The sequence below is a fragment of the Microtus oregoni genome, unplaced genomic scaffold (genome assembly GCF_018167655.1).
Source record: "Microtus oregoni isolate MIOR12 unplaced genomic scaffold, Mior012 000067F_000, whole genome shotgun sequence".
NCBI classification, from domain to species: domain Eukaryota; kingdom Metazoa; phylum Chordata; class Mammalia; order Rodentia; family Cricetidae; genus Microtus; species Microtus oregoni.
In genome coordinates this window covers 3,168,600-3,191,148 of record NW_024543953.1, presented here as the reverse complement: position 1 = coordinate 3,191,148, position 22,549 = coordinate 3,168,600, and the positions used below count along the sequence as shown (strand labels likewise).

The following is a 22,549-nucleotide window of genomic DNA, read 5'->3' as shown; positions in this document are numbered from 1 at the left end:
CAATAAGAAGCTACAGCTAATGGGCCAAGCAGTGATTTAAATAATATGGCTTCTGTGTGATTATTTCAGGGTTAAGCATCCAGGAGCCAACAAGCAGCCTTCCTCCAATAAACGAGAGAGAAATCATGCCTGGTACTAGAAATCTAACCAACAGTGCAAAGCCAGAGAAGTCATGAATCCTGGAGGAGAACCTAAAACTTCTGCTTTCTAAATCAATGTAATTCATAACTATATTCTAAATGTTTATCCTTGTGCCCACAGATAAGTGTAGATTTTATACCTTATCAAAGAAACTTCTCTTTGCAACAGATGGAGATCAATACTGAAAACTACAACTGATCAAAATGCAGAGAAGTAGAGATTATGTGATGCCCAGTTCTAACTGATACATCTACAACACAATTCCTACATCTGTAGCTCAGGATTCATTTGGGAAGAAGAAGCAGAAAGATTATAAGAGCCAGAGGAACAGAAAGCTTGCTGTGAAATCGTGTTTCCAACAAATGTCAGAGTTTACACCTATAAAGTCTCATCAACATGACTGCCCAAACAAGATAGCTAATATGGAAACAAGAAAGCTCACAGGGCCTCAACCCTAAACAAAGAGCTATGGGTAAGTAGGAAGTGCTGAGAGTGGGAAAAATGGTCTTCTCAGGAAAAAGCTTCCTAATTATATCAGATGGTCAGACCTGAGATCATAGGTAACATTATATGGGCTGGTCAGGTTGTATTTATGCATTCAGAAATATATGCATACATATATACACACACATACACATGGATATATATGTGTATGTGTGTGTGTATATGTGTATATCTGTGTATGCATGCATGTGTAACAACAATTAAAGAAATAAGGGGGCATGAGATTGAAAGAGGAGGGAACAAATGGTGCATAGGAGGGGTTGGAGAGAGAAAAAAGGAAAGGGGAAAATGATATAATTATATTGTACTTTCAAAGTACACTAATTTTTATAGTCCCTCAGAAGTGTTCTCAGAGGTTTGTTTCCCAGATAATCTTAAACTCCATCAAGTTGACAATTAACACTGACCATTACCAGATCCTTGAAGGAACTGGCAATAACACTTGATTTTGGCATTTGTTACAGGAGTGAATGAGTAAGTGAGCTGGTGAAATTAGTGAAGAAGTTTACCATTCAAGTAGAGATGAGTAGTTTAAGGGAAAAACTGGCCTGTCACTTGGACTATTTTTCTAGGGAAATAAGGTTTAAAAGACACAAAGGATGTCAAAGAAAAGAGAAAGGTGATGGCTTAAGATTTGGAAGGAAGTTGGAGTAGGGCTTCAGCTTTTTCAAACCTGTTTGTGAGCTATTTCTTAAATTTCTAATAATACAAAAATAGATGTGCATAAACCAAGATACAACATGTTTCTTGACGAAAAAAAAAACAATTTCAGTCTCACGTTCATGACAGTTTAAAAGATCTGTTGCTATAAAATATTTATTCTAATAAAGTTGAAAATATTTACAAAGAAACATTTTTAAAGTCTCATTTGATGAGAAATATAGAAAACTTTGGTAGAATTATCCCCAAAACATATTATATTTTTATCTGCCATTAATGTAAGAGCAGTCATTGGATCTTCCTGATGGCTTCTCCCTTCTACCAGGTAAGCATTTCCAGTGACTCCAAAAACTGCTGGTGATAAGATCCAGAGAGAGAAATGTCTTGTCTCACTAGGAAAAAAAATCCTAACCAAAAAACCAAACTAAAGCAACCTACCATGACAACATATGAAATAGCACAAAAAAGAAACAGAGAAAAACAATACATGACAATTTGGTGGTATGATCCCGCTTCCTCACACTTCAACCAGTCTCCTACATACAGCAAAGCCCTAGGTTTGATCCTCAGTGCCACATCAACCAGACAAGGTAACGGGACCAACACTGGGGAGGTAAAGGCAAGAGGATTAGAAATTCAAAGTCATTCTCAGCTATATAGTGAAGTTAGGCCAGCCTGGGCTACATAAGACTGATGTGGGAGTGTCATATATCAATCTGTTGATTTCATTGGTTAATTAATAAAGAAACTGCTTGGCCTGATAGGTTAGAACATAGGTGGGTAGAGTAAACAGAACAGAATGCTGGGAAGAAGGGAAGTGAGGCAGATGCCATGCCTCTCCTCTCCAGGGCAGACACGATAAAGCTACGACCCAAGAGGGACATAGGCTAGATTCTTCCTGGTAAGCTACTGCCTCTTGGTGCTACACAGATTATTAGAAATGGGTTAGTAGAGGTGTAAGAGTTAGCCAAGAAGAGGCTAGATATAATGGGCCAGGCAGTATTTAAATGAATACAATTTCCGTGTTATTATTTCGGGTATAAAGCTAGCCGGTGGCCGGGAGCTGGGAGGCGGTAGGAAGCGGCCCGCAGCTCACTCAACATAAGACCTCATTTTAAAAAATAGCTAATTAATAAAACTATTTATACATTTTAAAAGAATTATTTCTTTTCCTTGTTCTCCCCTCAATGAGTGTTCACCTCTAAGTTTACTGAGATTGAAGCAGAGGAGGAAGATAGAGATAAGAGGATGCCAGCAAGGTATAGCAGTAGGAAAAAGAAGTTGAGCCTGGTGACAGACACTTGTCATTCAGCACTCAGGAGGCTGAGGTAATATGATCATAAATCTCAGGTTAGCCTAGGCATATGCAGGTCAAGTCAGTAGAGTGCTCACTTCGCATGCATAAGGCCCTGGGCTCCATCCAAACCTCACAGAAACCAGCCATGATGGTACAAGCTGGTAATCCCAGTTGAGGTGAAGGCAGGAGTATCAGAAGCTCAAGGCAATCCTTGGATGCATAGAAAGTTTGTGGCCATTCTGAGATACATGGGACCCTGTCTCATAGGAGGGAAAGAGGGAAGGATGGATGGGTGGAGAGAGGAACAGCTGCAGAGACAGAGAGAGAAAAACACACAGAGAAAGACAGACAGACACACACACACACACACACACACACACACACACACAGACATAGATGAGGAAGGAGGGACAGGGAAAGAAAGGGAGGAAGGGAGAGGTGAGGAGAGAGAGAAATATGTTTTTGTTTAAATGATCTTAGGTTCAGTGGATTTGTTCCTATTTTGAACTTGTGCCAAAAAAGTCTGGCTTACTTTGCTTGTTAGCACCAAAATGAAAGTGATGAATTCTGGGAAGAGACTTAACAGTACTGTTCTAAGGTATTTTATTTTCTTACTATCACAGACTAGGTTTTAGAGGGTACACTTTTGATTGGAAAGCACAAGAGGATTCCAGGCTATTTCATACTAGCAGAGGGAGACCCTTCTGGAACTAAGTAGATCATATTTAAAATGTGCCACACCAGAAAACACAAAGCAGTGAATCCAGAAAAGAGAAGCCCAATGCACAGGCAGTTTTCACAGAGGAGACCCTACAGAGAATGCGGGTGCTTAGGAGAGCCCTGGACTTTACCAGACTGTGTGCCAGAGGAAAGGCAAATCTTGTGAGGATCTCAAACATATCTCTTCTGCTGTGGCCTTCCTGCTTCAATGCGAATCTCAGGTTTCTCAAATCCTAGGCAAAGGAGAAAGCAGAGTTGAGCCTTCAAGGAAAAACATAATTAGTAAAAGAACTCTTCAATTAAGGGAGAAGATTCACTTACATATAAGGGTGATTTATCTAGACTACTAAGAAAATTACATTTTTCTATATCTTGACTTCTGAAGTTAGAGAAGAACTGGAGATAGTTCCACTGTAGCCAAGAAAGTAAAGACTAACCACTTCGCCAGAAATGAGGCTGTCTCCAAACCAAAGTGCTGAAGATGAGACAGCAGAAACACATTATAGAAAAAAAAAAAACACCCAACCATGCCTTGTTCTTTGCCAATTCACTCTCCACCCCTATGTTCACTGCTTTGCCAGGAACTTTTAATTATTAAACATTACTTAAGTCACATAAAGTTTCAAGAGTACCTGCTATCAAATATAATCTCAATATTGTTAAATGTTTCATTAAAACACAAACATTCTCTCCCTAAATGATTGGCACTTTATGTTCTCATACAAGCAATATAAGATATAAACTTTTATTATTCAATTCTAATTTCACAGACTTCTATATAAGCCACATTAATGTAGTCCACATTAGATATTACTGTACTCTCAGGAACTATAAATTAATGATTCAAAACCATATTTTAATGGCAGCTCCCCACACACATATCTTTAATAGGCAAGAAAGACTTTTAAACTGAATCAAAATAATCTGTGTGTATTAAATAGAGTATTCTATCTTATTTTTAAGAATGAATTTTTTTCTGTATTGAACTTTCAATTCTGTTCTACTTTACTTTTTTAAAAACTATCTTTTTTTCATTTTACATACCAACCCCAGTTCCCATTCCCTCCCCTCTTCCTGTTCCCTCCACCTTACCTCGCATGCCACCCCATCCACTCCTCAGAGAGGGTAAGGCACATTGCTTTGAGAATGGACCAAGGCCCTCCCTACAATATCTAGGCTGAGCAAGGTATCCATCCAAAGAGAATGGGTTCCCAAAAAGCTAGTATAAGTTGTAGGGATAAGTCATGGTCCACTGTCAGTGGCCCTGTAGTCTGCCCCCGCCATACAACTGTCACCCACATTCCAAGGGACTAGTTTGGTCCTATGCTGGTTCCTTCATGGTCAGGCTGGAGTTGGTGAGCTCCCATTAGCTCAGGTAAACTGTTTCATTGGGTGAACTAATCATGGTCTTGACCTCTTTGCTCATATTCTCACTCCTCCACTCTTGAACTGGACTTTGGGAGTTCAGTCCAGTGCTCTGCTGCGGGTCTCTGTCGCTGTTTCCATCAGTTGCTGGATAAAGGGTCTATGGTGACATTTAAGATAGTCATTAATCTGACTATAGGACAAGGCCAGTTTGGGCACCCTCTCTACTATTGCTTAGGGTCTTAGCTGGGGTCATCCTGGGAATTTCTCTAGTGCCAGGTTTCTTGATAGCCCCATAATGGCTCCCTCTAGCTCTTTCCTTCTGTCTCTGTTCTTTCCCCATCTTGACTATCCTGTTCCCTCAAGTTCTCCTAGTCCCTCTCCTTTCCCTTTCACTCCTCCTTCTCTCTCCATCTTCATGCTCCCAGTATTCTCAGGAGATCTTGTCTATTTCCCTTCCCAGGGGGATCTAAATATGTTTCTCTTAGGGTTCTCCTTGTTACTTAGCTTATCTGAGGTCTTGAACTATAGGCTTGTTATCCTTTGCTTGACAGCTAGTATACACTTATGAGTACATACCAGGCTTATCTTTCTGAGTCTGGGTTATCTCACTCAGGATGGTTTTTTCCACTTCCATCCATTTGCATGTAAATTTCAAGATGGCATTGTTTTTTCTTTGTTTTGTGTTTTTGTTTTTTTACCGCTGAGCAGTATTCCATTGTGTGCATGTACCACATTTTCTTTATCCATTCTTTGGTTGAGGGGCATCTAGGTTGTTTCTAATTTCTAGCTATTATAAATGCTGCTGCTATCCCAAAGTCAAGTTGAAGAGTGGGAGGAGTGAGAATATGAGCAAAGAGGTCAAGACCATGATTAGTTCACCCAATGAAACAGTTTACCTGAGCTAATGGGAGCTCACCAATCTTGCCGGACTGGGAAGGAACAAGTATAGGACCACACTAGTCCCTCTGAATGTGGTTGACAGTTGCATAGCTGAGGCAGACTGGGGGGCCAGGATTTATCCCTACTGCATGTACTGGCTTTTTGGGATCCTATTCTCTTTGGATGATACCTTGATCAGCATGTATATAGTAGGGAGGGCCTTGGTCCTTCTCCAAAGCAATGTTCCTTACCCTCTCTGAGGAGTGGATGGGGATGGGGTGGGAGGGTGTGTGGAGGGAAGGAGAGGAGGGGAGGGAGTGGGAACTTGGATTGGTATGTATAATGAAAAAGATAGTTTGTTTTCCTCTTTAAATAAATAAAAATAAAAAACAAATGCTGCTGCTATGAACATAGTTAAACAAATGTCCTTGCAGTATGACTGAGCATCCTTTGAGTATATGCTCAAGAGTAGTATTACTGGGTCCTAAGGTAGGTTGATTACTAATTTTCTGAGAAACCACCATACTGATTTCCAGAGTGGTTGTACAAGTTTACATTCCCACTGGCAATGGAGGAGTGAACCTTCACCTTACAGAATAAGCTATCATTGATGTTTTGATCTTAGCCATTCTGACAGGTGTAAGATGGTATCTCAGAGTCGTTTTGATTTGCATTTCCCTGATGGCTAAGGATGTTGAACATTTCCTTAAGTGTCTTTTGGCCATCTGAGATTCTTCTGTTGAGAAATCTCTGTTTAGTTATGTACCCTGTTTTTTCAATTGGATTATTTAGTATTTTGATGTTTGATTTCTTGAGTTCTTTATATATTTTGGAGATCAGTCCTTTGTCTGAAGTTGAGTTGGCAAAGATCTTTTCCCATTCAGTAGGGTGCCTTTTTGTCTTATTAACTGTGTCCTTTGCTTTACAGAGGCTTCTCATTTTCAGGAGGTCCCAATTATTTATTGTTGCTCGCAGTGTCTCTGCTACTGGGGTTACATTTATGAAGTGTTCTCCTGGGCCATGCATTGAAGGCTACTTCCCACTTTCTCTTCTATCAAGTTCAGTGTGGTCAGATTTATATTGAGGTCTTTAATCCATCTGGACTTGGGTTTTGTGCATGGGGATAGATATGGATCTATTTTCATTCTTCTACAGATTGACAACCAGTTATGCCAGAACCATTTGTTAAAGATGCTTTCTTTTTCCATTGTTTAATTTTAGCTCCTTTGTCGAAAATCAGATGTTCATAGGTTTGTGGATTAATATCCAGGTCTTTGATTAGATTCCATTGGTCAACCTTTCTGTTTTTATGCCAATACCAAGCTGTTTTCATTACTGTAGTTCTATAATAGAGCTTGATGTCAGGGATGGTGATGCTTCCAGAAGTTCCTTTATTGTACAAGATTCTTTTGGATATTCTGGGATTTTTGCTTTTTCATATGAAGTTGATTATTGTTCTTTCAAGTCTTGAACTGTTTGCATTACCTGTTGATTGTGTTTTTCTTGGTTTTCTTTAAGAGATTTGTTAATTTCTTCCATTTTTTTTCTTTTCCACCATTTCTTTAAGAGAATTTTTCATTTCCTCTTTAAAAGTCTTCATCATCCTAACAAAATTATATTTAAAATGGTTTTTTTCCCGCTTCTTCTGGATTAGGATGACCAGGTCTTCCTGTTGTATGGCCACTGGGTTCTGGTGTTACAATGCTGCTTTTTAGGTTGTTGAATGATTTCTTTCATTAGCACCTACCCATCTCTTCCTCCAATTGGTGCCAGCAGTGTCTTCGCCTCTTGTTCCAATCCTAGCAGTGGCTTTCTGTGTCTTTGGGAGCTGTTCTTGGTCTGCCCTGTACTGTCGCTGTCTGTGTGTCAGGGAGCCACTGAGGTCTCTCTTAGCCCGCTCTCTTGGTGCACTCTGTGCAGTCACAGCCTGTGCTTCAGAGTTCCTTTGAGGTCGCGGGAGGATAAGAGGGTTTGGGGGCAGAATGGACTTATAGCTTACAGAGTCTAATCGATGGGTGTTGGAACAATCTACCTGCAGGAAGGATGTCTGCTGGCTGAAAAAGCTGTGGCAGGTGGGGGAGGGGCAGGGGTTTGCTCTGGTACTGAGGGCCCAGAGAGTTTGGTGTGCAGCTGGGTGGGTGATTACTCACCTCTTGGCCCTCTCTTAAGAATAAATGTTTTATATGTTATTTTTGTTCAAAACAATCAATCATGGACTCTGGGACTATCTAAGGAGGGAGCTAGACCTAGCCCCTACCATCTTACAATATTCATATCTTACAAAGAGATTTTTTGTTTATTTAATCAATAATACTTTTCAAAAAGATTTGTTCTACTTTTATTTATTTGTATGTGCATAGTATTAGATGCCCTGGAGTCAGAGATGGTGGTAGGAAGCCTAATGTGTACGCTAAGAACTGAACTCATCCTCTGCAAGAGCAGCAAGCACTGATGACTGCTGAGCCATCTTTCCAACCCAGAGATAAATTAAAGCTTCACAATTCCTCAGTCTGAAGGGCCAGAGAAGGCTTTGTCATATATAATCCAAATGGCAAGTAAAGTAAGAAGACTCCATCCAAGACCGCCGATGAATGACCTGAGATCAGTCATTCTGAATGCAGATGGCAGCTACTGAGCCTTGCCTGCCCCAGGATCTTATGTTTCCTTTTTTATTTCTTTTTATTTTTATAACACTGAGGTAGAATCCAGGATTTCATGCATGCCAGGAATACACTGTACCACCCTGTTACATTTCAGGCCCATACTAAAAGCATGTTACTGGAAAAAGTCCAAAAGTCAATTTATATCATATGCCCCCAAATCTTGGGATATTAGTTGTTGGTACATGATAATCACATGAAAGGAAATGTCGTTTCAATCGAATGAGATACATCAAACAGGTTTCCAAGCAGCCCCAGGTAGAACACTAGATAGCTGCCAGCTGTCGGACCACAAGGACCTGTAAGAAACTTTCCTTCTAATGGTCACAAGGCACTGGCAGTACTACAACATCATTTTCCTAACCACTCTGTTCCAAATTAGACCATTTCCAAATCAATCTTCATTGTGATCCACCAGTGACTCAGAGGAATACCCTTTACATGTCAAAGCATGAATGACTCAAGCCACTTTCTGTCATCTGATTCAGATGCAATTACAGTAAAAAGACCTTTCTGACCAAAAAGAAAACTGAAGTGAACAAGGCATATGATTCACAGGCAGCAGATCATCTAGTCTGGAACATAAATAGGAGCATACACTAAGTCATACCTGGTTACTTCCAGCTTGACTCATCAGGGAAGGGTAACTAGGAAAGAGCCTTGTAGTTTAAGAGACTCCCTGTTAGACTCAACGTGCTTACCAACTGGATCTTATGGAGATACTCAGTGGCTCAATTATTACTAAAGAAAACATGTGACTATCTACCTTGCTGTGGGATAATCCTTCTATAAGCTGTGAATATACATTCCTCTCACTGGTTAATAAAGAATCTGCTTTGACATATAGCAAGGCAGAATAAGGCCAGGTGGGAAAGTCAAGCTGAAAATACAGAGAGGAGAAGAGTGGGGTCTGGGGGGGAAACACCAGCCAGCCTCCCAAGAATCAAGATGCCAGCAGATTGGTAATGCCATGGTCTTGTGGTTAATACAAATGAGTTAATTTAAATGTAAGGACTAGTTAGTAAAAGCCTGAACTAATTAATTAATTGTAATTAATATTAAGCCCCTGAGTGATTATTTAGAAGCAGTTGTGGGACAGGGCAGGACAGAGAAAGCTCCGTTTACACTACTTCAATATACTATCCTGTCTTTAAACCAAGTAAGTAGAACTGGGAGAAAAGATCAAGAGGACTCTCTGGCACTACTGTTCGCCCTGCTGTTTACAAAAAGTCTTTAAATTGTTATCAGAGGTGGTAGAGGGCTTGCAGGGTAATAATTTCCATATCCACAACTACCTTCTCTCCTGTGCCTGTATAAGGTCCATTGGAACCAGCTACTCTATGCAAGTTGCTACTGATGAGTGACAGCCACACATACACCACTAAAACAGCCAAGTGTAGGGATCCTTATTTGGGGAGAGAATGCAGTTGATTACCAACTGTAGGTGCAGGATGATCTATGAAACAGGACAGTGTTTACCCCACTGTCGCAGACTACTCTTATATCCATGCCAGGTCTACTACTAAGAAAATGGAATGTGCCTTTTGTGACATCAGTGTTTCTTGGGAGGTAATTTTATCAAAAGGTTGTGCTATGGCTGGGTTAAGTGGCATATGCCTATAATCTCAGTACCATGGAGGAAGATTAAGAGTTCAAGGCCAGCTTTGGCTGCATAGGAGTTCGAAACCAGCTTGAATGACATAAAACCATGCCTTAAAAATGTTTTATAACACTACTATAAGGCCTTATCTGTTTGAGGCAAAGGTCAATTAAAAAATTGACATATGTAATTTTTTCCTGGAAAACTATTCCTGAGTTGTTTAAGAGTATACTCTGTCTTATTCATTTGGGGGGATTAATATTTAAATATAAATTTTCCTATTGATGAGGCAACCAAGAACCTTATTGGAATGACAGTCACTTCAATATCATCAAATTATCAACCACACTGCCTTGAGGATTTACTATAATACCCCTTCCTTTCACACAAAATGCAAAGACCCTTCTTCAAAATAAATCTCTATACTTCGAGGCCTTACACAGTAGCCAGTAGCTGGGATGGCAAAAAGAATAGGAAAACATGTCATATTTCAACAGAAATAAAAGCAGATGAGGTGGGGCATAGTGAAGAATCTCAGGGCAAGAGTACTCCTTTGGATTCTAGTTGCTTATATCCATGGTGATCTCTTACAAACTGGAGAGAAAAATTGTGTATTGAATTCCCAATGCAAACTAAGTATAGGAGTTTAGCTTTTAGAAATTATAGCACCAGAGACTAGAAAATGACTTAGGTTTTAAAACAGGTTCTTTCATTGGCCTTCGGCAATACCAAGGCAAGTTATGACACTTTGTGAAGGCTTCATTCCCCTATCATACAGAATAACGGGCTTGGAGTGCTCAAGACTCAGCACCTTCAGCCAGGCCACTCTGCATAGTCCTTAAGACAAAAACATTACTTTCCAAAACATACAGGTGCATATACAACAGATATCTCATGTAACTCTCCACGGCCTAAAATATTTGCAATCTGGACATTTTTCTAAAAGTGCAATGACCCCTGCAGCATCAAGATGTCTGGCTGTTACCTGGGACAGTTTCCGAGTCCTGACCTTTAGAGCATACCTTAGAGTCAGCTCTGCACCAGAACTCAAAGATCTACATTTCTCAAAAGCTTTCTGGATGTCTTGATGTGCACATTTGAGATCTACTGGGACAGATGGCCTCCAAATTACTTCTAGCTCTTTTTAGAACTGAGCATCACACTATAAATATTGGTCTTCTGATACCCAGTACATGGAAATCAGGTTGCTAGAAAACTTAACTGTTGATCACAAAAGGGTTACCTCTGTATATTTGGAGTTCAGCTTTGCCCTTCATTGTACCATAGCAGCAGGGCTCCCTAACTCTTCAAAAATTCTCCATCTACACATCTGTCTGGGAGGGTTGTGCTCAGGAAAGAATGTCAAGTTCCTACTATGTGCTAGGGTGAACACAGATGCTCAATAATTTTCTACTGTAACAATTGGCTAAACCTTATCACAACTAATTTTCCCACTTATCAACCCCAAATAAAATATTAGGCCACTGCCACTGAAAATGATGGTTAGAGTTAGGAGGCGTCCTGCTTACAAAGGGCAAAATCTCTTCTATGCCTCTTTCCTTTCATAGTATGAAGGTGTCTAGGTGGTGATACATGGTGCCATAAAGAGCCAGGAAAACATTTTCTTTTAACTCAATCTTATTACTCCTGTGAACTTACAACTAGCATTTAAAAGGAAGAAAAAAATGATGTACAAGAGGGTAATCAATGGAACTACAAGTAGCTGGGAGGATAATATTAGTCAGCTCCATGGGATAGGCCTATGATGACACAAACTGACCACCTGAGGAGAAGCAGAGTGAACTAAGATTTAGGAAATGTTATCTATAAAATTTTCTTCTGCCCCAGCAAGTTAATAAGCTGACCATTTCTTTGAGGAAGTCTTGACTACAGGAGGCCCCGTGTATGGGAACTGTTTCCCCAGGCACTTTCTAAAATCTCAACTCACAAGGGAAGACTCAAGCCTAGAGTTTGAGATTAACAAGAGATTTTGATGATTTTGAACTCAGAAATCCACCTGCCTCTGCCTCCCAAGGCTGGAATTAAAGGTGTGTAGTATCACCCTTGGAAATGATTTTTATTTTGTAAGCCCATATTAATTTTCTACTATTCAATACTAATTTGCCTTTTTCTTTGTATAAGAAAGTAGCAAATCTCTTACTTTACAAGTAATATCTAGACCATAGGAATTTTCTCCTCTACTTGTCGCGCCTCCCATTTTTTCAATTCTTGATATCACACCCAAAGGAACATCAAGTATTAGTGAAGAATCCTGTAATAGACAAAATTACAAAAGTCAGTATTTATCAGTATAATGAAAACATCAAAAACATGTCAAAATAATCACACACTTTCAATTTTTTAAACTTTTGATACATTAGCCATTTAAGAGTAAAAGTAGGATATAGATCACACGTGAAAGAGCAAGTATTACAATAGGCAAGTATGCCATCAAAATGCATCTTCAACCATTTGACATTACCTATAATTCCAGAGGCCTGGGAAGTTGCTCATAGTGTGTTCTGTAGGTCCTCTCATATACTACTCTGATTTCCAGCTGAGTTGAATCCTTCTCTATTGTTCTACAGTCAGGACCAAGCACTTTGCTCAAAGTAAGCCTGTTGCCTAGAATGATCCATCTTTCCCAACTACTAAAATTCTTCTGATATCTGTAGCTCTGGCTCTACAAGTTTCATTTTTCCAATTGGCTCTAGTTACCTCTTCCTCTGCAGAAGCACCTAAGAGAGATTCCCATTGTATTACCTGCTTCTCTGTCTTCTTACCATGAATTTATTTCTTCACTAGAACCCAAGCACTTGTTTCATGGGTTGATAGTCAAGCCAAAGACTGGAAATATACACCAAGAAGAGCCATGAAAATACCCTATCCTTTAACCCAATCATTGTACTCCTAAAGAATTTATAGCAATAATAAAACAAAACAAAAACTATACAGATGAAGATACGTAAGGGGGAAGAGGTGGCTAGCAGAGAGAATATCAGTCAATTTAAGAACAAGTATGTCGCTATTAGTATAATTATGGTATGTGGCCAAATAAGGTAAGAGGAATTAACAACAATCAAAAATACACTGTGACAGAAAATACGTAATCAAATGGATAAAGGTACGAGGGGCCAAACCCGCTAACATTTATTCTCTCACAATTACACACACGCGCACACACACACTCATCATATTCTTCTCTGCCCTTCTCCCCTCACACTTGATGTGGGAGTGTCATATATCAATCTGTTAATTTCACTGGTTAAGCAATAAAGAAACGGCTTGGCCCTGTGGGTGGAGTAAACAGAACAAAATGCTGGGAAGAAGAGGAAGTGAAGTCAGACTCCACAGCTCTCCTCTCGGGAGCAGACGCCTGAGAGAGACACCATGCCCCGCTCCCGGGCAGACACACGCCATGAAGCTCCGACCCAGGATGGACTAGGCTAGAATCTTCCCGGTAAGACCGGTTCTCACAGATTATTAGAGATGGGTTGATCAGGATATCAGAATTAGCCAGTAAGGGCTAGAGCTAAAGGGCCAAGCAGTGTTTAAATGAATACAGTTTGTGTGTTGTTATTTCGGGGCATAAGCTAGCCGGGCAGGCGGCCGGGGTGCTGGGAACGCAGCCCCGCCACAAATACAGTTTGTGTGTTGTTATTTCGGGGCATAAGCTAGCCAGGCGGCTGGGGTGCCAGGGACGCAGCCCCCCGCCACTCTTATTACTACACACACTGAACAATTACTTCTTTTGAACAAGTCCCTTTCCTATTTCTACGTACTTTTTTGTGACCTCTAAATTAGTTAGAGTTGATTATATGAATATAAATGTATGGTAATTTACGGGCCCATGAGAAACTTATCAGTGACAATATCATTGAGGAATATGTCTTTTCTACTAGCAACTATTAACTGTTTCTCTGGGAGGGATGGGACCATAAGAGTCCCTCCACCTTCCGATGGAATGTTGTTGGGCTCAAGTCTTGTGCAAGTAGCCTCTGCTATTGTGAATATAAGGGTACCATGGTCACATTATATCCAGAAGACAGCATTTTGTAGCATTCCTTCCCATCATCTGACTCATATTCCTTCTGCCTTTCTTTTGTTATGCTCTCTGAGCCTTGAAGCAGGTAATATAAATGCCCCATTTTGGGGGCTGAGCATTCAACCTAAAATTTGCTTGAATGGTGTGTTAAGCAATTGACAGTAACAAAAAAATTTAAAGGTAGACAGATGTTTATTCTTTGAAAACGCCCTTTGGAGAGACAAGGAAAATTTTCCATTCATTTATAAATCCTCTCCTTACATAAAAGGAATGAAAATAAAAGACAAAGAAACTAAGTACTTCTTCAAAATTATGGTTAGGTCATGAGTTTACTAGAAATTCAATTTATAAATCTGTGGTTATATCTATACCATGGAAACAAATATATGTATACCTGGAAAAATGTTAGGTGTATCCTGCAGTATAAGTAAAGACAATCTCAAGATACAATGCTATGCAATTCTGTATGTATATATACAATATACCATTCTTTTTGTTTCAAGTTTGTTTATAGTCCAGGATAGCCTTGAACTTCTAATCCTTCTGCCCCATCCTCCTAGTGCTGGGACTACAGACCTGTGCCACCATATCTGACTATGTAATAGTCTTGAAATGACAAGACAGGGATTGAGCACAGGGACACAGTTACCAGGAGATGAGGAGAGGAGTGTATGAGTATAAAGGATTCTTTTGTGGTGCTCTAACAGTTTTATATCTCCATTACTGATGGTGGTTACTGTACTTCATACAGAATGTATGAAGACACAACTGTCAACATTCATGTACTGGTTAACTGTACTGTTGTATTGTTTGTACTGTGCTAAAATCCTCTCACATCCTCTTTCGTGTGTGTGTGTGTGTGTGTGTGTGTGTGTGTGTGTGTGTGTGTCTGTGTGTGTGTAGAGGCCACAGGAATACACCAGGTGTCCTGCTCTTGTCACCCACCTTACTCCCATGAGACGGGTTCTCTTACTGCACTGAGTCCTCTTTCCCCTGCAACTCTAGGGTTATAGGTATATGTACAGCCACACTTGGATTTTTTTACATGGGTATTGGGGTGCGTGCTGGTATCCAAATTCAGGTCCTCATGCCTACAAAGCAAGTGCTCTTACCCACTGAGCCATCTCTCTGGCCTCCCAAATTACTTTGGTCAATCAAACAATATAGTTATTGGCAGCAGCTAGGAGATTAGCACATGAGACCTCTCTGTGCTTTGTACAAGATCATGCATGCTTGTGATTATTTAGAAATAAAAATTAAAAAGAAAGTAAGTTTTATTATCATGTGGAGAAAAATAGCACAAGCTCTTAACACGGTCAAAAGTGGCTCAAATCCGAGTTCTGACATTTATTAGCTGGAGGACTTGGATAAGTCAGTGCTATCTCTAGGTCATACTAATCTGTACAGTGGTGATGATTTGAGATAATGGATTTTAAAGGACCTGGCACAGTACCCACTGGTGGTAGCCAGAATATAAATGGGAGTTGTTATTGTTATCACTCTGATGATGGTAAAGTGCAGCTTAGCATCTGGAAGACATGACTGTGATCTGCACACAGAGCAGATCAGTACGTTCTAGCAGAGCTCTGTCTTTGCATCTGTCAGGAGGCATGAACAGCTGTTGTATACATTCCTATGAAATACTATGCATTTCACAACAGGACTGAAGGCAAAATGCCCAAAGAGAAAACCCCGACTTAGTAACATATAAATAACTGTACATTGCAATTTATTTACTTCTTACTGAAGTCTATATTAGCATTGCCATGAAGTATGGTATATTCTTGGACTATGCTGAGATTTATGAGTGTCTGTAAACTGGCTCCTAAGTATATGCACCACATGTTACATAAAAGCCTGATGTTCTAATATCAACATGGAAGTAAGAAGGTTTTTTTGTTTGTTTGTTTTGAAGGCAGGAAGATTAAAAGTGAGAAAACCAGTGAGATGATTCAGTGGGTAAAAGTACTCAGTGACAAGCCTCAAGACCAGGGTTTCATCTTAGGAATCTACATGGAACAAAGAGAGAATCTGATTCCTGCAAGTGGTCCACAGGCACTCGCCAAACCCCAGAAATAAAGACATAAGTTTAAAAGTGAGATGAGACGTTTGTTTGCTTGTTTGAAATAGGGTCTCACTGTACAGCCCAGGATGGCCTGGAACTCACTATGTGTACCATAGACTGCCACCAAACTCTTATGATCCTCTTGTCTCCACTTCCCAAGTTCTGGGATTATAGGTGTGAATCACCATGCCTATGAGAGAGAACACTGCTGTTCTCTAATTGCTATGTAGAGGATCTCAAACTGCCCTGGTCCAACAGGAAGCAGCAAACAAAGCAATGAGGAGAACCAGCCAGCCCCTCACCTAAACCACACACAGTCTAATGAAGTTATTTTCAATGCTCATCCTGAATGACATGTTCTAGGTTTGATAACTCAGCAGGGTAAACAGGAAGATCCAGAAATAGGAAAATTAGTCCAACTCTCAGGAAACCTGAGTCATCACTTCAAAATATCATTAAATATTGAGTCTCAAAGGTCCATTCTAACTAAAAACCATGTGCTTCTATTCCTTGTAGTTTCTAAAATAGTCGAGAAGAAATATGATAAACCAGCAAAGATAATGCATTCATCTACTTTCTTGTGAGGGAGAGCAGAAAAACTGTACTGAGCACTAAGGTCTGAGAAGCTAAGTTGCAGAGTTGCCCTTCTGGGTCTTAGGGCTCAGCTCTATCTGGGAAATAAAAAAACAGGAACCCAAACAGCAAGATGCCAGGTTGCCAGTTCCAAAAGCTAGCAGAAGAGTCTATACAAAATGGAATGGGATGCCAGAAAAGGACAACCTGATGCCTTACTGTTTGTATGCTGTCAAAGTTATGTGGTGATAACTTCACTGGAATGAAATAACTATGATTGGAGACTGGCTATCCAGACATATCTTAGACTTGCATCAGGTGCACAGTCCAGACGTTTTATAAACACACATAGTCCGGATTTAAGAGGCAGCACCGGAATTCCCTGGAGGAGTATTGGCAGGACTGGTTCACCTGAGAGATAACCACAGAATGCTTTCTGAGAAAAGCACATGATCCACTGGGGCTTCAAAAAGATTCAGGGAGCAGCACTGCACACCGTGGACTAGCAAGCACAGGGCTGCTCCCAACTCTCAGCATCATGGAAGCTAGTGCTTGAGTGAAAGAGGAGGACCAGGGAGATCTGAGAGTAGATGGAGATAGGGAAAACAAGGGAGATGACTATCTTGAGGAGGGATCCAAGATGACTCAGAGGCACAGATCTCAGATGGACAATAGTGGATCTGCCGAAAGATGTGAAGAACTTGGAGGTGGGGAGAAGGGGGATGAAAGAAAACTTTTGATATACTACTGGACTTGACAATATGATAAATATTAACCAATATAGAGACACTTCACATTCAGGACATCCAGAAAATCAAATGATGTCTTCTTCCCATGCTTCCTATCTTGGTAGCCACTATTGTCCAGCTAAAAGCCTGTCATCTTTGATGGTGTGGGAGGTCCTTTTGTCTATGTGTTGCTTTTATTGGTTAATTAATAAAGAAAACTGGCTTGGCCTATAGCATAAGAGGAAGAAAGGTGGAATTAGAAAAAGCCTTGGATCCGCCACCTAAGACAGACACTGGGAACTTTAGCCGGTAAGCCACAGCCACGTGGCCGTATACTGATAAACAAAAATGGGTTAAATTAATGTAAGAGTTAGTCAATAAGAAGCTAGTGCTAATGAGCCAAGTAGTAATTTAAATAATACAGTTTCTGTCTGATTATTTTGGATCTAAACTAGCTGGGTGGCCGGGAACCAACAAGCAGGCCTTTCTCCAACACTTTGACATATTTTTTTTTACTGCCTCTAACTCACTCTTCCACATCTGTTGCTTAAATCAATTTAAATTTGTCAACTTCTTTCCAACTCTGCCAAAAAAAACTCCTCTAGATCACTCTAGTGGCTACTGTTCTAGTTGCATTGCATCCAATATTGTTTCCTTCATGACAGCAGCCCGGGTCAACTTCTAGAGAAGCACAGAAAAAAACTGTCACCTTCTGCTTACCATTTCAGAAGCTTTTCAACACTAAATGCTAAAAACCAAAACCCTGGAGGCATGTATAAGAAGCTATTGATCAAAACATGAACAATTCCAGTCAGATGCAAAGAATACATTCAAGATCCACTCTACTGCATAGGGACTGTAGCCAGAACAAACATACTCTGGAAAATTGATGACAGAATATGCTATGTTTCTCACTCAAAAAAAAAGAAAACAATGATTATGAATGTGTGAGGCAATGCCCATGTTACTTAGTATGATAAAGCCATTCTACAATGCAGACATGTTTCAAAACATGATGGAATACTCCTTGAATTTTGCAGGAAAATGGGTGGAGCTAGAAAACATTATTTTGAGTGAGGTAACACACACAGAGAAAGACAATTATCATATGTACTCACTCATAGGTTTTTTAACATAAAGCAAAGAAAACCAGCCTATAAATCACAATCCTAGAGAACTTAGACAACAATGAAGACACTAATAGAGACTTACATAGATCTAATCTACATGGGAAGTAGAAAAAGACAAGATCTCCTGAGTAAATTGGGCGCATGGGGACCATGGGAGAGGGTTGAAGGGGAGGGGAGAGGAAGGAAAGAGAGCAGAGAAAAATGTAGCACTCAATAAAAATAAATCAATAAAATAAAATAAACTATCAAAAGCAAAAAGTAAGGCATGATGAAGCACGCCTATAATTCTAGCAACTGGGATGTTGCAGCACAAGGACTGTATCAAGTTCAGGTCATACTGGCCCATAAGACAAACGGCCAGATCTTTAAGGGAGTTGGCAAGGCCCACATTCCTCAGCTGTCTCATCCCTTACCATACTTAGTACCCACACCTAATCACATTATCACCTGCTAGTGTTCCTTTTGGTTTAGAGTTTTCCCAGACATTACTCTCTTAGATCTTTCTGGCCTCCCTGGCCCTGCCTCACTTCCATGTAACTCACATTCAGTCTTTAGAGCACCTGTCAAACATCCTTTTCTCTGGACAACATCCCACTCCTTGTACTTCCTCCTACTCTTGTACTTCCATGCGGCACTTTTCACAGCTTGTGACCAGGCACTGCTGTGTTTCTGAGTGGAATGCCCCCTCTATACCATTGTAACTACAAGTTTTACATGGCAGGAGGCACTGTGTCTTCTGTGCTCCCACTGTACCCAGGCATGTGTGATGTGAGAGTGTCATATATCAATCTTTTGATTTCATTGGTTAAGCAATAAAGAAACTGCTTGGTCCTCATAGGTTAAAACATTGGTGGGAGGAGTAAACAGAACAGAAGGCTGGGAGAAAGAAGCTGAGTCAAGGAGTTGCCATGATTCTCACACTCCAGACAGAGGCAGGTTAAGATCATTCCTGGTAAGCCAGCTCATGGGCTACAGCAGATTATTAGAAATGGGCTAGTCCAGGTGCGAGAGCTAGCCTAGAAGAGGCTAGATAGAAATGGGCCAATCGGTGTCTAAAAGAATACAGTTTCCGTGTAATTATTTCGGGTAAAGCTAGCCGTGGGGGCGGCCGGGTGCCGGGGACGCAGCCCGCCGCTCTTATTACTACAACACATGTGGCATCATGGTCAGCACACTACAGGTTTTCAAATCTTCTATGAGTTAAGGAAGACTGGGCCTGAACCATAGTTTTGGAAAGCAATTGGAAATTGGGAAAGAAGTGAAGACTGAACTCCAAGGAAAATACAGACTGAGGCAGTAGGAAGGCAAAGGGCACAAGTGGGTGGAAGGCCACAAAAGCATAGAGCAGAGGTGTTGTTGGAGGCTGCTAGTTCATTTCCTGACCACCCTGACTCGAAATAATCACTCAAAAACTATATTATTTGCAATACTGTTTGACCAATAGCTTAAGTATATTTCTAGCTAGCTCTTATATCCTAAACTCCATTAATCTGTGCATCACCACGAGGTTGTGGCCTAACAGCAAAGTTTCAGAGGGCTCCAGTGGAAGCCTCTGTCTCCAGGCAGCAGCTACATGGCTTCTCTCTGACCATGCCTACTTTCTCACAGCCTTCAGTTTAATGATGTAGGTGGGTCTTCTGCCTATTTGTTACTATTATTGGTTAATACAGAAATTGCCTTGGCCTTTGATAGGACAGAAAATTAGGTAAGCAGAGTAGACAGAACAGAATGATGGGAAGAAGGGAAGTGAGGCAGACGATACAGCTCTCCTCTCCAAGATGGATGCAGGTTAAGATCCTTTCCGGTAAGCCACCACCTCGTGGTGCTACACAGATTACTAAATATGGGGTAAGCAAGATGTGAGAATTAGCCAATAAGAGGCTGAAACTAATGGGCCAGGCAGTGTTTAAATGAATATAGTTTGTGTGTTGTTATTTCAGGTGTAAAGCTAGCCGCGCAGGAGCTGGGTGGCGGGACGCAGCCCACCGTTCCTTCTACAGTTTAGTTTTCCTGCCTAGCTCTATTCTGTTAAGCCACTGGCCAAAAGCAGCTTCTGTATTAACTAATGGCACTAAAACATATTCACGCCATGCAGAGGGGAATCCATATCACAGAGGAAAGGAAGAGTGAAAAGTATTAACCACTTCGGAGAAGTTAGGAAGCCGAGCACTCAGCCAAAGGCTTTGGAGTTAAGCAGTGAATGTGTAGTATAAGTAGCAAGCAGAAGCTAGACCTTGAGAGGCTAAGGAGTGAACCGTCACAAAGTAGAAACAGCATTCCAAGAAGGGAAGGAAGAAGATAGTAGTAAGATGGTATTTTAAGATGAAGGATTCGGGGGACCAGAGAGACAGCTCAGTAGTTAAGAGGATTTGATTTCCAGTGCCCACGTGGCAGTTCATAACTATCTGTAACTCCAGTTCCAGGGGATCTAAAGCCCTCTTCTCACATCCATGGGCACTAGGTATAAACATGGTGCATTTCTCTACATGTAGGCAAAGTGTTCTTACACACAAACACAAATAAACAAATACATCTTTTTAAACAATTTTAAATGAAGAGTCTTGAGTAGTTGTGCACAGTGGAGAGGGTACAAAACGAACGAAAACTAAAACTGTAACATTCAATATGAGTGGTGCCTGATGCTCCAAAGGATACAGAAGGAGCATGTAGGGAAAAGTTCTGGGAGAGGTATATACTTTGGCAAAGTGGGCATCTAGTCCTTTCCTCTCCCATGTGAAAGAAGGAAGGAAAGGCTGGCAATACTTGGTATCATCAGGTTGGGAGAGGAGAATATATGGACGCTCAGACAGACTGACATCTTTTCAACAGAACAAGAGAGCAAAACAGTTAGAGTATGGAACATGACAGGTATGCTGGCACACACCTGTAGCTCCAGGACTCAGGAGATGAAGCAGAAGGATCAGAAGTTCAAGTTTGGGTCAGGTGTGGTGACCCATGCCTTGAATTCCAGCACTGATTTGGAATATAGGATTTATTGATTCAATACCTATAACCCGAAAAGTTCCAAAATCTGAAGATCTTTGAGCATCATGCTGGATCTCAGAACATTTCACATCTTTGCATTTTATGCTCAGCCTACAGCTAGCATCCTACATGATTAGACCATACATAGCATCATATAATTGCCTTGAAAACAAAAAGACACAGGCAGGCATGGTGGCTTACATGCATTATTTGAAGAGAAAAATACTTAAAGAATCATTTTTTTTTTTTTTTTGCTTTTGCTCATAATGAAGGAGTTTAGCTTTCTCTCCAGGCAATAACATGGGCCTGGCTTTCAAATGGTCACAATGGACAGTAAACAGCATCCCTTTCCTAGGGTACCCAGAGCTTCCAGTTCCAGTGGCAGCACTGAAGGAAGCAAAGTGCCCACCTGTTAAGCAGCATGATACCCAGCCCTGATCATTCCATAGTTCGATACCTGGGAGACTGTATGAAGGACATGCAGGTAGTCTACTTATCTTGCTTTTCTGCTCCCCAGCTCTGTACTGGAAGGAAACTCAGGAGGAAGACGAAGTAGACAGACTACAGGTGTTAGGCCTGTACATAAGTTTCTTTACAGAGTAAAAGTCAATGTGTGCTCTGCTGTCACTGAAGCGCAACAAAAGACCCACTGAACAGAACAAGATTCACAAGTTTTTTGTTGTTTGTTTTTCAAGACAGGGTTTCACTTTGTAGCTCTGGAGTCTGTCCTGGAACTAGCTCTTGTAGAACAGGCTGGCCTTGAACCCATGGAGATCTGTCTGTCTCTACCTCCCAAGTGCTAGGATTAAAGGCGTGTACCACGGCCCAGCTAAGATTCAAAAGGTAATGCTATAAAAACAGATTTATGGTCTAAAATGGTGATACACAATAACCATAATCCCAGTATGTTGGGGACACAGGAGTATCACTGGTCGAAGGCAAACCAGGGCGATGAGGCAAAACATCCTGTACTAAAACCCTGTACTAAAACAAGAGAGAACTGAATCACTATGTTATAATCTTTTAGAGAAAAGTCAAGCTAGAGATTTCTCCTTGAATTTAATCAAAGAAGAAAATTGCTGTTTCTGACTTATCAGAAAAGAAAACTTTCTAGTTTAACATATTTCTCCCATCACCAGCACTTGTAAAGCCTGAGTTGAACTCTACTGTCAAGGGTAGCGATCAGCTCATCCA

General features: G+C 40.7%; 1 protein-coding gene across 2 annotated transcripts in view; it reads right to left on the bottom strand.

Annotated features, from left to right (window-relative positions):
* The window catches only part of Mtm1 (myotubularin 1), a 131,788-nt gene that overhangs the window by 74,174 nt on the left and 35,065 nt on the right, over window positions 1-22,549 (bottom strand). For both annotated transcript variants that reach the window (XM_041640982.1, XM_041640984.1), the window contains exons 5-6: window positions 11,991-12,101; window positions 3,454-3,555 (exon numbers count right to left, since the gene is read on the bottom strand). In XM_041640982.1, the coding sequence (XP_041496916.1) occupies window positions 3,454-3,555; window positions 11,991-12,101 (213 nt within the window). The remainder of the gene's footprint in view (window positions 1-3,453; window positions 3,556-11,990; window positions 12,102-22,549) is intronic.